The 15,233-nt window shown below is 37.5% G+C and overlaps 1 protein-coding gene across 10 annotated transcripts in view; it reads left to right on the forward strand.

The window, feature by feature from the left end:
- The first annotated feature begins 1,834 nt into the window (after positions 1-1,834).
- Positions 1,835-15,233, forward strand: part of LOC140616601 (phosphatidylinositol 3,4,5-trisphosphate 3-phosphatase TPTE2-like) — a 160,306-nt gene continuing 146,907 nt past the window's right edge. For 4 of the 10 annotated variants that reach the window (XM_072797240.1, XM_072797241.1, XM_072797243.1 and 1 more), the window contains exons 1-4: positions 1,966-2,450; positions 3,268-3,357; positions 7,619-7,669; positions 8,702-8,755. In XM_072797240.1, the coding sequence (XP_072653341.1) occupies positions 3,299-3,357; positions 7,619-7,669; positions 8,702-8,755 (164 nt within the window). In that variant the 5' untranslated portion in view covers positions 1,966-2,450; positions 3,268-3,298. The other 6 variants (XM_072797234.1, XM_072797242.1, XM_072797236.1 and 3 more) reach the window with 5 other exon arrangements.

Below are 15,233 nucleotides of genomic sequence, written 5' to 3' on the forward strand. Positions count from 1 at the left end.
AATGCTCCGCATCACTTGCCATCAGGGAAATACAAATCAAAACCACAATGAAAAAAAAAAAAAAACCACAATGAGATACCACCTCACACCAGTAAGAATGGGGAAAATTAACAAGACAGGAAACAACAAGTGTTGGAGAGGCTGTGGTGAAAGGGGAACCCTCTTGCACTGTTGGTGGGAATGTGAGCTGGTGCAGCCACTCTGGAAAACTGTGTGGAGGTTCCTCAAAGAGTTAAAAATAGACCTGCCCTATGACCCAGCAATTGCACTGTTGGGGATTTACCCCAAAGATACAGATGCAATGAAACGCCAGAATACCGGCACCACAATGTTTATAGCAGCAATGTCCACAATAGCCAACCTGTGGAAGGAGCCTCAGTGTCCATCGAAAGATGAATGGATAAAGGAGATGTGGTCTGTATATACAATGGACTATTACTCAGCCATTAGAAATGACAAATACCCACCATTTGCTTCAATGTGGATAGAATTGGAGGCTATTATGCTAAGGGAAGTAAGTCAGTCAAAGAAGGACAAGGATTATATGGTCTCATTCATTTGGGGAATATAAAAAACAGTGAAAGGGAATAAAGGGGAAAGGAGAGAAAATGAATGGGAAATATCAGAAGGTGACAGAACATGACAGACTCCCAACTCTGGGAAACGAAAAGGGGTAGTGGAAAGGGAGGTGGGTAGGGGAATGAGGTGACTGGTTGATGGGCACTGAGGGGGGCACTTGGCGAGATGAGCACTGGGTGTTATGCTATATGTTGGCAAATTGAATTCTGATTTAAAAAATATACAAAAAAGTCACTAAACAAACAACAATAAACCCTGGGGAAAGGGAAAAATTAGAGATTTGCAGTTATTTTAAAAGTCCAGTTTTCAATAAAATATTGAGACATGAAACAAGTACTGTGATCTTCAAAATAGTTTCTTCGTCTCTTTTTCATCTTCTTATGGGAGAATGGAAGGCTAGAAGGAACTAAGGCTGTCTTTTTGTCCTTCCCTTAGGTCAGGCAAGGCTCTGGTAAAGTAGTTTCTCCTTAGGACAAGTCTTTCTCACATAGAACGGAATGCTCTGGGCATATTTCAAAATGGTATGGCCTTGAGGTCATCTGAATTGAGTGACCATGTATTACTCAGTTTTGTATCTTGTGAAGTACTTTTAGAAATATTAAACATAAAAAAAAAGAAATATTAAACATGACCTTAATTTCTTTTCCCTGCCTTCAGCTGTGACCATTTATTCAGCATCAGAACATGTACCAACACAGACTGTCAAACAGATGTTTCTTATTTCTTTTTGTGGTAATTCTTATATTGTAATTTTCATATAGAAATTTCTAATGTTTCATCTACATTTTTAAAATTTTCTTTTCACATTTTTTCCCTTTCTTTGGCATTTGTTTCCACCTTCTCAGATTTACTCTACCAGGAAAATGGGTGTTTTAAATTTAAAACTAATAACTAATTGCTTCCTCTCAATCCTATGAAATGATAGCTTGCATAAATAATTTTTGTTCTGAGTCCTGTAACAACTTTGCCTATTTTAGTCTTATTTGATATTTACCAGAAAACATTTGGCTCTCTGATCATTCTCTTTCTCGCAGAATAAAAGATATAAAATAAGACAGTCTGCTCTGAGATTATTATCCTGGGTTCTTTGATCTTGGTACTCCCCTATCCCCCATCTTTAAGGGGATCTGCATCTATTTTTAAGACCCTGTAGCCTGGAACCAAATTCACTGTATTCCCCACTCTACTACTATCTCAGGACCCCCTGGAATCTGTTGTTTGGGGTTGCCATGGACACAGAGTTCTTATTCCAGTACTGGCTTATTACCAGCACCAGGTAGAGACCTAGGGGTGGTGGGGGTCTCTGGACAGGGGCATCCTGTACTCTTCCCTCTATGTTAGCTATTGTTGCCCCTCATCCTCATAGAGAGTGAGAAGAACATAATGTTTTAGAGGGAGGGCTAGAGGGTGGGGGGAGAGGGCAGGATGGAGGTATTTGTGGCCATAGACAGGACGTTTTGCCTTGTGCTCATCTTTGGGGAGCATTGATAAATGTTTGTCTCTTTCCTGGAGACCTCCCAGAACCTCCTCACTTTCAGGGAACCAGAGTGGTGGGGGTGTGGGGTGAAGATATGTGGGCAGGATAGGCGTGCACTAGGCGGATGTAGGACCAAATAGCAGTAACCTTGTTGCTGGCCAGGAATTGGGACAAATATGACTTAACAGACTTGGTTTGGGAAATTAAAAATTTATAAAAAGGGAAAGAAGTTAAAGCCACTATCCTGAAAGGCAGCGGGAAAGAAGACTACTATTAGGAGCTCTAGTAATGTTTGCTCCCACTTAGGAAAAGTTGTATCCAAGGCACAATATCTGAGTTATTCTGTTCCTGCCATGCTTCTACTGCAGCTCCTCAGAAGCAGCCCTGTCTGCAGGTAAGCAGATCCAGGGTTTGTGGGGAGGAAGTATCCTTAGATATGCAGCTCTGCCTTGGTCCATCCCGCTTTTCTGGCCACCTCTGGAACAGAAGGTAGTAGCCTCAGAACTTTGGGGTTCCTCTTCCTGCTGCCTGTGAGGTGGTATTCCTTGAAGGCACAGAATTTACAGATGGCTGGCCCTTAAAGCCAAAACTCAAAATTAACATTTATGCCCAAACTGATGTGTTTATGAAAGTATTTTTTTCTATTTGTTTTCATTTTTCTCTCCTTGTCCAGAATTTAGGACCTTGTGGCACTCAAGTCTGCCTCCTTGATAACTTGGCAATGTACTTGGCAATGTCTTATTCTCCAATGACTTCTCATTGTTCTGTAAAATGTTGAAGGATGCATCTTTGCTTTCCTACTCCTTTGATTTATGCTAGATATTTCAGGATGGAAATATCATAAATCCCTATGATGGTGTAAAATTGGTTTGAAACAAATTTTGTTTCACTTGCAGGGTCCTATGTATTAAGAGAACAAACTTTAAAGTGTCCTGTCTTTGAACTAAACTTTAATTGCATGTTCAGAAAACTTTTTCTTCCATTTCTCTATCCAAAATTAAATACTGAGGGGAAAATACAAAAATGCATATTTCACAGGATTGATAAAATTGTACAATATTGTATATTTTATAACTTTGTGGATTCAAGATTTTAGAAATGCTGATCTATACCCAGTAAGTTCTATGTGTAATTTTCTTTATAATTGGGCAAATAGCTTATTGTTTTAAATATACTGAATATAAAATTCATATGTGCCTTTCTTTTTTTAGATGAATTGTAAGTTAAATATAAGACAACATCATGCAGAGATTAAAGAAGAACCCTTTATATCTCTGGCTCATGCATCAAAAAAATAATAAGTAAGTGATAAAACTCAAATTTACTAAATTTTGATCATAATTCTCAGCCTTGGTTAATAGAATAGGGAATATATGTATACCTTCTTTCATAATGAATGTAAACTGTATATAAATGAAATTTGACAAACTCGAAATTTAAAGACCTTGTATTATGCTTATAATTTCTGTAAAATACTACAGCTTAGGCAGTATGCCAGTAACAATATGCACTTGGCAGTCACAGTCACTTTTTTAAAAATTTAAATTCAATTTAATTAACAAATAATGTATTATTGGTTCCAGAGATAGAATTTAGTGATTCATCAGTTGCGTAAAATACCCAGTGCTCATTCCATCAAGTGTTCTCCTTAATGCCCATCACCCATTTAGAGCATCCTTCCCACTCTATTCTGCTCCAGCAACCTTCAGTTTGTTTCTTATAGTTAAGACTCTCGTATGGTTTGTCTCTCTTTTTCCTCTTATTTTTTCTTCCCTTCCCCTATGTTTATCTGTTTGTTTCTTAAATTCCACATATGAGTGAAAGAATATAATTGGCTTTTTCTGGCTTATTTCACTTAGCATAATACCCTCTAGTTCCATCCATGTCATTGCAAATGGTAAGATTTCTTTTTTTATGGCTGAGTAATATTCTACAGTATATATATCTATATATCTATATATACCTGTGTATGCATACATATATATGCATGTATATATATACACACCACATCATCTTTATCCATTCATCTGTCAGTGGACATCTGGGATCTTTCCATAGTTTGGCTATTGTGAACATTGCTGCTATAAATATGGGGGTGCATGTACTCCTTCTAATGTTTATATTCTTTGAATAAATACCTAGTAGCAATTGCTGGGTCATAGGGTAGTTCTATTTTTAACTTTTTGAGGAACCTCCATACTGTTTTTCCAGAGTGGATACACCAGTTTGCATTCCCACCAATGGTGTAAGAGGGTTCCCCTTTCTCCACATCCTCACCATTAATTTTAGCCTTTGTAACTGGCATGAGGTGGTACCTCATTTTGGTTTTGATTTGTATTTCCCTGATGCCCAGGGATGTTGAGCATTTTTTCATGTCTTGGACATTTGTACATCCTTTGGAAAAATGTCTGTTCATGTCTTCTGCCCATTTCTTGACCGGATTTTTTGTTTATCTGATAAGACATTTGCAAACATCTTCTTCCATTCCAGATGTTGCCTTTTAGTTTTGTTGACTGTTTCCTTTGCTGAGTCACTGTCACTTTAAGCTTCTCCTCTGGGACAGCTGAATGCTCTATTGGGGCTGCTCTGTCCATGGGGATATGTTTGACTATTTTGGGATAGCCACTACAGAGGCTTTAGTTGTCCCATCTCAATCAATACTTGAAACACTGTTAATTACCTCAGAGAAGGCCACAGATTTTTATTAGCAATGAGTGGCTTACAAATCAGCATGATGGATGTTGGAAACATATGACTATTCAAGATCTGTGAATTGGTTAAAACAAATAATAATAGTAACTATCACAAGGATTGTAATGAGGACCAATTAAAATATTTATGAAGCATCAGGACAATGCCTGGCACTTAGTTAATACCATTTAAATGTTTGTTAAATGAAACATCACTTTTATAATATTCTTTTTTAATTTGGGGAAATTTATTACTTTTCAAACATTTTCTTTTTATTTTTTCTTAGATATCTATAATCCACGTGTTAGAGATCTGTTTTTTTTTTATCCTATATATCAACTGGCTTTTCTGTTGTATGTTCTATCGTTTTCTACTATTTTCTGGGAGAGTTTCTCAATCTCCTCTTCCAACTCCAGATTAATTTGCTTTCCACATGTATCCAAACTACTATTTATCCCATGAAATGATTCTTTATTTCAACAATTAGACTTTTACATTTAAGATATCTTCTTGTGTGTGTGTGTGTTTAAAAGTTCCCTTTAATGAATATATAAGCAGAGGGTAGTAACCTGATATATATATATATAATTTAGTGATTTACCAGTTGTGTGTAACACCCAGGCTCATTATATCAAGTGCCTTCCTTAATGCCCATCACTCAATTATCCCTTCCCTCTACCCATCTCCCCTCCAGCAACCCTCAGTTTGTTTCTTAGAGTTCAGTGTCTCTTATGGTTTGCCTCCCTCTCATTTTTCATCTTATTTTATTTTTCCTTCCCTTCTTCTAGGTTCATTTGTTTTGTTTCTTAAATTCCACATATGAGTGAAATCATATGGTATTTGTCTTTCTCTGACTGACTTATTTTGCTTGGGTATTTCCTTAGGATTTCTTTTTTTTTTTTTTTTCCTTAGGATTTCTTATGCTCGTTTCCTTTAGTAACATCTTCCCCTGTATTTTTAAGTGTACTCTAATGCTTACTTAAAAATCTTGGTGAGTATGTTCCAGGAGGTCTGTTTCAGATGGTATATGTTGTTCAGTTTGTTGTATTTTTCAGTGGTTGTACCCCTCAGGTATCTAATTACATTGGCCCCTCTGTCTGGAAACTTGTATTAGGCAAGGGCTGAAGATTTGCGTGGGAAAATTTCAGTTTGTGGCTGTTGTCTGATCATAATTATTAATAGCATGTCCTTTCTGCTTTCAAAAGTATCCTGGGTTGGATGAGGTAATATAAGTCACTCTTGTTGAAAGCTAGGACTTAAGGTATGTTTTTCTCAGTAAATTTAACATGAGGGGAGGTGATAGTCTGGGGACAGAGAGTCTGTAGAACAGTGAAACACTGTAATCCAGGTAATTTCTCCAGTCAGAGTATGTCACTTCTAAGGTCTTGGGCAAAAGCAGCAATGGAGAAAGTAGCTTTCTGCATTATTCAACTGGGCTTTGGAAATAGGGGAGAGGTAAAGGCCCAAGAATTGCTCTTCAGCCCATCCCTGTTTTCATCAGCTAGCCTAATGCTACCCAAATTTTATCCTAACTGCATCTGGGTACTTGCTTCTAAGAACTGCAGTGATTGTCTCCAAGCAACTCAGAAGAAAGGCAAAACTTAAAATTTCCCCTCCTACTCAGCCCCTCAGGATTGTCCAGAGCAGCCCTTTTCCTATCTGTCTGCCAGTTAAGGGACAGCTCTCACTCCTTTGGAGACTCCCAGGGTTTGTGTTATTGTTAGTTTTAGAAATCCATACTTTGGTTTAATTTCTATAGTTTTGGGGGGAAGACTATCTTATGGATAGGAATCCAAAATTTCCCAGGAAATCATGAGAATGTAGTACTTTGAGAATCTTGAAGTGTTTTTGAAATTTAAATATGTATCTGTTTATATTGTTGTCACTGATTTTTTTTCATGTTGTCACTGATTTTTTTTCGTATTGTTTGTCACATTGATATTTTTGGTATAACATTTGGTGAAGAGGCAGGCTGCCTAAAAACCAGTAATGTTTGTGAAATGATGAACAATCAGCATGAAGCTGACAGATACAAAGAGCATTTTTAATGTGTCTTATTTTACAGATGAGGAAATTAAATGTAGAGAGATTAAATTATTGAACCCAGTAGTTTGGTGGTGGGAAGTCTTGACTTTAATAATTTAACCAGATACCTTTTGTGATGATTTGAGAGAAAAATCATTCTGGACCCTTGTTCTCCTTTCAGTTCAGAGAAATCTTTTAAACGTTATTTAGGTCTGTGGCGCCTGGGTGGCTCAGTGGTTGACAGTCTGACTTTGGTTCTGGCTGTGGTCCCAGGGTCCTGAGATGGAGTTCCACATTGGGCTCCCCTTATGGAGCCTGCTTCTCCCTCTGCCTCTGTCTCTGCCTCTGTCTCTCTCATGAATAAATGAATAAAATCTTAAAAAGAAACACATTATTTAGGCCATTCTTGACATACCTATTTCTTCTCTACTAAATGGTGACCAAGGACTAGCTCTTGACATTGGAATATTTATTGTTCTTGCATTTTCTTTATTTCTGTGTCCTTTGTTACCTATTACCTGGATCCAGCTCCTTGTCCCTATGCCCAGATCATTCACATTGCCCAAATTTATTCCAGAATGCATAAGTTGAAAAAATGGAGAAGAAAGGAGGTTTAATCATGAAAGCAATACCTCCCTTAATTCTTTCCTTCTCTTTCCAGTGAACACACAACACACAGCCAAGAGGCTGTCTCAGATGTTCCATTGCTGTACCCTGAAACTGTTTCTGCTGTTTCTGTCATGTTTCCTCATGATTTTACTTTTCATGTCCTAAAACTCAGGAAAAAGAACCTGATTGCTTTCCAAAATGTCTGACTTTATTTTTTGTATGCTTTTTACTCTTTAGCAGAGTTATGGATTCCTCTATAGGATCTGCTGACAACAGTGACGACAAGAGGTAAGTTGACTTGACTGATCTGAGTACCAAAAGCTAACAGAGAGCATTGGTGCCAATAAGAGGTTTCCATAAGAGATTGTAAGCTTCTGTAGGTAACTTTCTTTTGGGTTCTAAGTGGAAAAAAGAACAGGTCATAAGAGTGAGACTTTCTACTTAATGTTTGTTTGGGATTCTTAGTAACCAGTAACTAAAGCTCTTAGGAAACTCTCATAATGTCTGTGGTGAAACACTGATAGAGTGGGCCAGGTAAAGAGAGGATCCTATTGTTTGAGCATGGAGAGGTGGCAGTGGACAGGGAGATGAGTCCCTCTTGGTCTGTCCCCTTACCCTCTAGAGCTTTGCAACCATCTAAAGCTCATGTCCCAAACATTAGCCCATCATCATATTAAAAGAAGCCCCTGCCTCAAGCATGCAGTTTTTTGAACCAAATTGAGGAATAGAAAAGAATTTAGTGACACATGAAAAGTAAGGATATTTGATAATCAGGAAATAAGAAGCCAAAAGGCTGTGTACCTACAAACTAAGGTTATATTTTGAAGTAAATTCAACTTCAGGGATCCCTGGGTGGCTTAGCGGTTTGGCGCCTGCCTTTGGCCCAGGGCGCGATCCTGGAGACCCGGGATCGAATCCCACATCGGGCTCCCGGTGCACAGAGTCTGCTTCTCCCTCTGCCTGTGTCTCTGCCTCTCTCTCTCTCTCTCTCTCTGTGCGACTATCATAAATAAAAAATTAAAAAAAAATTCAACTTCAGTGTAGTTCCTTAGGAGAGTTGAGTTTAGCAATAAAGAATTGTTCTTGTCTTGATTTGTTAGGCTTTTTTGACAAGCCTGAGATTTTCAATACAACTATATAAAGCCCTATTCCTAAGGAAAATTGGGTACTGGTTTCCAAATAACTAATTTACAAATAGTTTTGTTTGTTTGTTTGTTTAGAATTCAATCAGTCTACAAATTGAACTACCTGTAACTAAATTCAAAAAAGTTTGGCTATGGAGTCACTGGGGTCTGATCATACATGTATTTAATTCTTTAGAAATGATTCCAATGAATTCATATCAGGAACCTCTAATGAAGCCATCACTGAAAGGTAAGATATATATTGGAGGGGGTGAAGAAATTCAATCTGGAGTATCCATAGCAGTATAGAATTTTCTGAACAGTGATCTAAAATTTATTCTGAAAAGTTAGGACTTGCTGCAAGCTAGGTCATGTTTACCATAACTTTTAGATTCAGTAAATTCTTGTTAATCAGATAAATTGATCACATCATAAGTCCATGTAGGAAATCTCTAATGATAATTTTTTCCATTTGTTGATGTTTAAAATAAGCTAAACCAACTCTCTAGCCTCAAAGATGGTGATGAAGGCATTGATTTTCCTAATTCATGTGAGTAAGTCAGGTTAAACTCTGGGAGGAGGGAACTATAGATGGATCTCTTATTTTGTTTTTTTGTTTTTTTGTTTTTTTGGATCTCTTATTTTGGAGGAGATACAGCTTATCCTGAGGCAGGAAGAAAATGGAAAACTACAAAAAGATATCAGTGTGTGTGTGGGAAGGATATATAATAATTCGTTCTAATTTAGAGGAAAGTACCATATTTATGTATTTATTTTTTAATAATAAATTTATTTTTTATTGGTGTTCAATTTGCCAACATACATAATAACACCCAGTGCTCATCCCATCAAGTGCCCCCCTCAGTGCCTGTCACCCATTCACCCCCACCCCCCATCCTCCTCCCCTTCCAGCACCCCCAGTTCGCTTCCCAGAGTTAGGAGTCTTCATGTTCTTTTATGGTCTCATTCATTTGGGGAATATAAATAATAGTGAGAGGGAATAGAAGGGAAGGGAGAAGAAATGGGTGGGAAATGTCAGAAAAGGAGACAGAAAGTACCATATTTAAAATTTTTTCCATTTAACATACTTAAATGATCTAGATTGAAAATATGAATATATCTTTGAGAGTAATTTTATCAGTCTTTTAAAATAGAGAAATGTAGACTACTACTGGCTCTTCAGTTGTGTTCCTTTCTCATTTTTTGCTGGATGTATTCTGATTCCCCATTTTGTTGATTTTGTCTAAGTAATGAGACTAATAGAATGTGAACATGTTTTGTTGATTACATTTTTACTCATTGGAGTTCATTTTGACTTCTTTCCAATTATTCTCTGACTGAGAATACTCAGAGCTATTGCTCTGATCTGAAGGCATTTTTACTGTGTACTCAAGCCAAGAAAAAAATACATTTAAAAAATCACATATGTCTGAGCAGAAATAGTCATGGGATTTTTTTGTTTCTCTCCTGGCCAGTTACTCAACCATTTAATGTCAATGTTGGAGAATGAGCAGTGCTAAAGAGGAAATTAACTGGTCACTGTTGGAATTTTTTCTGTCTAGACAGAGATTACATGGGAGATAAAGGACCAACTAATGACTACAAATACTTCTTCAAATTACCCATAATTTTCCCTTAAAATTTTTTAAAATTCCAGTATAATGAACATACAGTGTTACTAGTTTCAAGTATACAATATAGTGATTCAACAATTCTATACATTACTCAGTGCTGGTCATAATATACTCTTTAATCCCCTTCACCCATTTCGCCTGACCCCTTCCTACACATATTTAGAAAAATGTTTCTATGGGCAATATCACAGAAATTACTGTCTGTATATATACTCTTCCAAGATTTTTATGGTTTAAGGTTTCACATTTAGATCTTTAATCTCTTGTGAGTTTATTTTTGTGAATGGTGTAAGTAAGCCATGCGGTTTTCCCAGCACCATTTGTTGAAGATATTATCTTTTCCTCATTACTATTCTTTCCTCCTTTGTCAAGGATTAACTGATCATATAATTGTGGGTTTATTTCTGGCTCCTCAGTTTTGTTCTGTTAATCTATGTGTCTATTTTTGTCCCAGTACCAATACTACAGGCTTTGTAATATAACTCAAAATCTAGAGTTGTGATACCTCTGGTTTTATTTTCCAAAATCATTTTGGTTATTTGGGGTTGTTTGTAGTTCCACACAAATTTTAGGATTGTTTGTTCTAGTTCTGTGAAAAATGTTATTTTGTTTTGTTGTTGTTGTTGTTGTTGGCATTTTAATAGGAGTTGCGTTAAATCTGTAAATTGGTTTGTATATTGTATTGGTTTGTAAATTGTATATTGTAAAATGGACATTTTAACAATTATTTTTTCCTCTAAACATGAGCATGGAATATTTTTCCATTTCTTTTTGTAATTTTTAGTGTTTTTCATCAGTGTTTTATAGTTTTCAGAGTATAGATCTTTCACCTCCTGGTTAAGTTTATTCCTAGGTATTTTACTGTTTTTGATACAATTGTAAATGAGACTGTTTTCTTAGTTTCTCTTTCTGCTGCTTCATTATGAGTATATAAATTTGAAACATATTTCTGTACATTGTTTTTGTATCCTGTGGCTTTACCGAATTCATTTATCAGTTCTGGTAGTTTTTTGGTGAGGTCTTTATGGCTTTCTCTATATAGTATCATGTACAAATAGAGTTTTACTTCTTCCTTACCAATTTGGGTACCTTTTATTCTTTTCTCTTGTCTGAATGCTATTACTAGGACTTCTAGTATTATGTTGAATAAAAGTGGTGAAAGTAGAAATTCTTGTCTTATTTTTTAAAGATTTTATTTATTTATTCACGACAGAGAGAGAGAGAGAGAGAGAGAGAGAGGCAGAGACACAGGCAGAGGGAGAAGCAGGCTCCATGCAGAGAGCCTGACGTGGGACTCAATCCCAGGTCTCCAGATCACACCCCGCACCAAAGGTGGCGCTAAACCACTGGGCCACCGGGGCTGCCCCATCCTTGTCTTATTCTAACATTAGGGGAAGAGCTCTCAATTTTTCCCCATTGAGTATGAAGTTTGCTGCAGGTTTTTATATATGGCCTTTGTGATGTCGAGATATGTTGCCTCTAAATCTACTTTGTTGAGGATTTTTGTCATGAATGGATGTTGTACTTTGTCAAATGCTTTTTCGGTACCTATGGAGATGATCATATGGTTATTATCTTTTCTCTTACTGATGTAATGTATTATGTTGATTGATTTGCAAGTATTGAATCACCCTTGCACCCTGGGAATAAATCCCACTTGATTGTGGTGAACGATTCTTTAAATGTATTGTTGGATTTGGTTTGGTAGTATTTTATATGGAATTTCTGCATCTATGTTCATCAGGGCAATTGACCTGTAGCACTCATTCTCTCTCTCTCTCTCTCTCTCTCTCTCTCTCTCTGTGTGTGTGTGTGTGTGTGTGTGTGTGTCAGTGTCTTTATGGATTTTGGTATCAGGCCTCATAGAATGAATTTGGAAGTTTTCCTTCCTTTTTTTATTTTTATTTTTTGGAGTAGTTTGAAAAGACTAGGTATTAGTTAATACTAATTAACTAGTATTAATTAACTAATTAATTAACTAATTAATTAATTAATTAACTAATTAACTTCCTTAAATGTTTGGTAGAATTTACCTGTGAAGCTGTCCGGACCTGGACTTTTGTTTTTTGGAAGTTTGTTTATTTCATTGCTGGCAACTGGTCTATTTGAGAAACTCTTTATCTCTCCTTCTATGCTGAATGATAGCCTAGCTGGTTGGGGCATTCATGGCTGCTTATTTTTCCCTTTCAGCACATTGAATATATCATGAAATTTCTCCTGGCCTCTAAAGTTTCTGCTGAAAAATCTGCCAATAGCTTCTGGAGTTTTCCTTGTATATAACTGTCATCTTTTATCTTGCTGCTTTTAAAATTCTCTCCTTATCACTACCTTTTGCCATTTAATTACTTCCCTGGTCTTGATGTGTTCTTCCTTGGTTCATTTTAATGGAGGCCCTCTGTGTTTTCTGGACCTGGATTTGTGTTTCCATCCCCAGATTAGGGAAGTTTTCACCTATTACTTCTTCAAATAATTTTCTGCCTTTCTCTCTTTTCCTTCTGAGATCTCCATAATGTGAATCTTATTATGCTTGATGGTGTTACTGAGTTCCATAATATGTTCTCATTTTTTATTATTGGTTTTTTTTCCTCTATGGAGAGGAGTCCAGTTTGATTACTTTTCATTACTCTGTCCTCCCAAGTTGCTAATTGATCCGTTTCCTCCTGCTAGTATATTTATTCCCTCTAGTATATTTTTAATTCCAGCAATTGAGTTCTTTTTTTATTGGAGTTCAATTTGCCAGCATATAGCATAACACCCAGTGCTCATCCTGCCAAGGGCCTCCCTCAGTGCCCATCACCCAGTCACCCCAACCCCCCCCCCCCACCTCTCTTTCCACTACCCCTTGTTCATTTCCCAGAGTTAGGTGTTGCTCATGTTTTGTCACCCTCACTGATATTTTCACTCATTTTCTCTCCTTTCTCCTTTATTCCCTTTCACTATTTTTTATATTCCCCAAATAAATGAGACCATATAATGTTTGTCCTTCTCTGATTGACTTACTTCACTCAGCATAATACCCTCCAGTTCCATCCATCTTGAAGCAAATGGTGGTTATCTGTCGTTTCTAATGGCTGAGGAATATTCCATTGTCTACATAGACCACATCTTTATCCATTTCTCTATTGATGGACACCGAGGCTCCTTCCACAGTTTTGCTATTGTGGACGTTGCTGCTATAAACATTGGGGTGCAGGTGTTCTAGCGTTTCACTGCATCTGTATCTTTGGGGTAAATCCCCAGCAGTGCAATTGCTGGGTCGTAGGGCAGCTCTATTTTTAACTCTTTGAGAAACCTCCACACAGTTTTCCAGAGTGGCTGCACCAGTTCACATTCCCACCAACAGAGCAAGAGGGTTCCCCTTTCTCCACATCCTCTCCAACATTTGTTGTTTCCTGTCCTGTTAACTGTACTAATCTCACTGGTGTGAGGTGGTATCTCATTGTGGTTTTGATTTGTATTTCCCTGATGGCAAGTGATGCAGAGCATTTTCTCATGTGCATGTTGGCCATGTCTATGTCTTCCTCTGGGAGATTTCTCTTCATGTCTTTTGCCCATTTCATGATTGGATTGTTGTCTCTTTGCTGTTGAGTTTAATAAGTTCTTTATAGATCTTGGAAACTAGCCCTTTATCTGATATGTCATGTGCAGATATCTTCTCCCATTGTGTAGGGTGTCTTTTAGATTTGTTCACTGTTTCTTTTGCTGTGCAGAAGCTTTTAACTTGATTAAGCCCCAATAATTCCTTTTTGATTTTGTTTCCCTTGCCTTCAAGGATGTAACTTGCAAGAAGTTGCTGTGGCCAAGTTCAAAAAGGGTGTTGCCTGTGTTCTCCTCTAGGATTTTGATGGAATCTTGTCTCACATTTAGATCTTTCATCCATTTTGAGTTTATCTTTGTGTATGGTGTAAGAGAGTGGTCTAGTTTCATTCTTCTGCATGTGGATGTCCAATTTTCCCAGCACTATTTATTGAAGAGACTGTAGTTTTCCAGTGGATTCTCTTTCCTGCTTTATCGAATATTAGTTGACCATAGAGTTCAGGGTCCAGTTCTGGGTTCTCTATTCTGTTCCATTGATCTATGTGTCTGTTTTTATGCCAGTACCACACTGTCTTGAAGATCACAGCTTTATAGTAAAACCTGAAATATGGCATTGTGATGCCCCCAGCTCTGGTTTTCTTGGCTATTTGGAGAAAATATTTTTTTAGTATTCCCCTGGCTATTTGGAGTCTCTTCTTTTATCTTATTTTTTATTCTTTTATAAATTTATTTTTTATGGCGTTCAATTTGCCAACATATAGAATAACACCCAGTGCTCATCCCATCAAGTGCCCACCTCAATGTCCATCACCCACTCACCCCCAACCACTGCCCACCTCCCCTTCCACCACCCCTAGTTCCCAGAGTTAGGAATCTATCATGTTCTGTCTCCCTTTCTGATATTTCCCACTCAGTTTTTCTCCTTTCCCCTTTATTCTCTTTCACTATTTTTTATATTCCCCAAATGAATGAGACCATATAATGTTTGTCCTTCTCCAATTGACTTATTTCACTCAGCATAATACCCTCCAGTTCCATCCACATCAGAGCAAATGGTGGGTATCTGTCGTTTGAATGGCTGAGTAATAGTCCATTGTATACATAAACCACATCTTCTTTATCCATTCATCTGTCGAAGGACACCGAGGCTCCTTCCACAGTTTGGCTATTGTGGACATTGCTGCCATAAACATCGGGGTGCAGCTGTCCCAGTGTTTCATTGCATCTGTATCTTTGGGGAAAATCCCCAGCAGTACAATTGCTGGGTCGTAGGGCAGGTCTATTTTTAACTCTTTGAGGAACCTCCACATAGTTTTCCAGAGTGGCTGCACCAGTTCACATTCCCAAAAACAGTGCAGGAGGGTTCCCCTTTCTCCACATCCTCTCCAACATTTGTTGTATCCTGCCCTGTTAATTTTCCCCATTCTCACTGGTGTGAGGTGGTATCTCATTGTGGTTTTGATTTGTATTTCCCTGATGGCAAGTGATGCAGAGCATCTTCTCATGTGCTTGTTGGCCACGTTTTTGTCTTCCTCTGTGAGATTTCTGTTCACGTCT

This window comes from Canis lupus, chromosome 24 (assembly GCF_048164855.1).
Source record: "Canis lupus baileyi chromosome 24, mCanLup2.hap1, whole genome shotgun sequence".
Classification (NCBI taxonomy): Eukaryota; Metazoa; Chordata; class Mammalia; order Carnivora; family Canidae; genus Canis; species Canis lupus.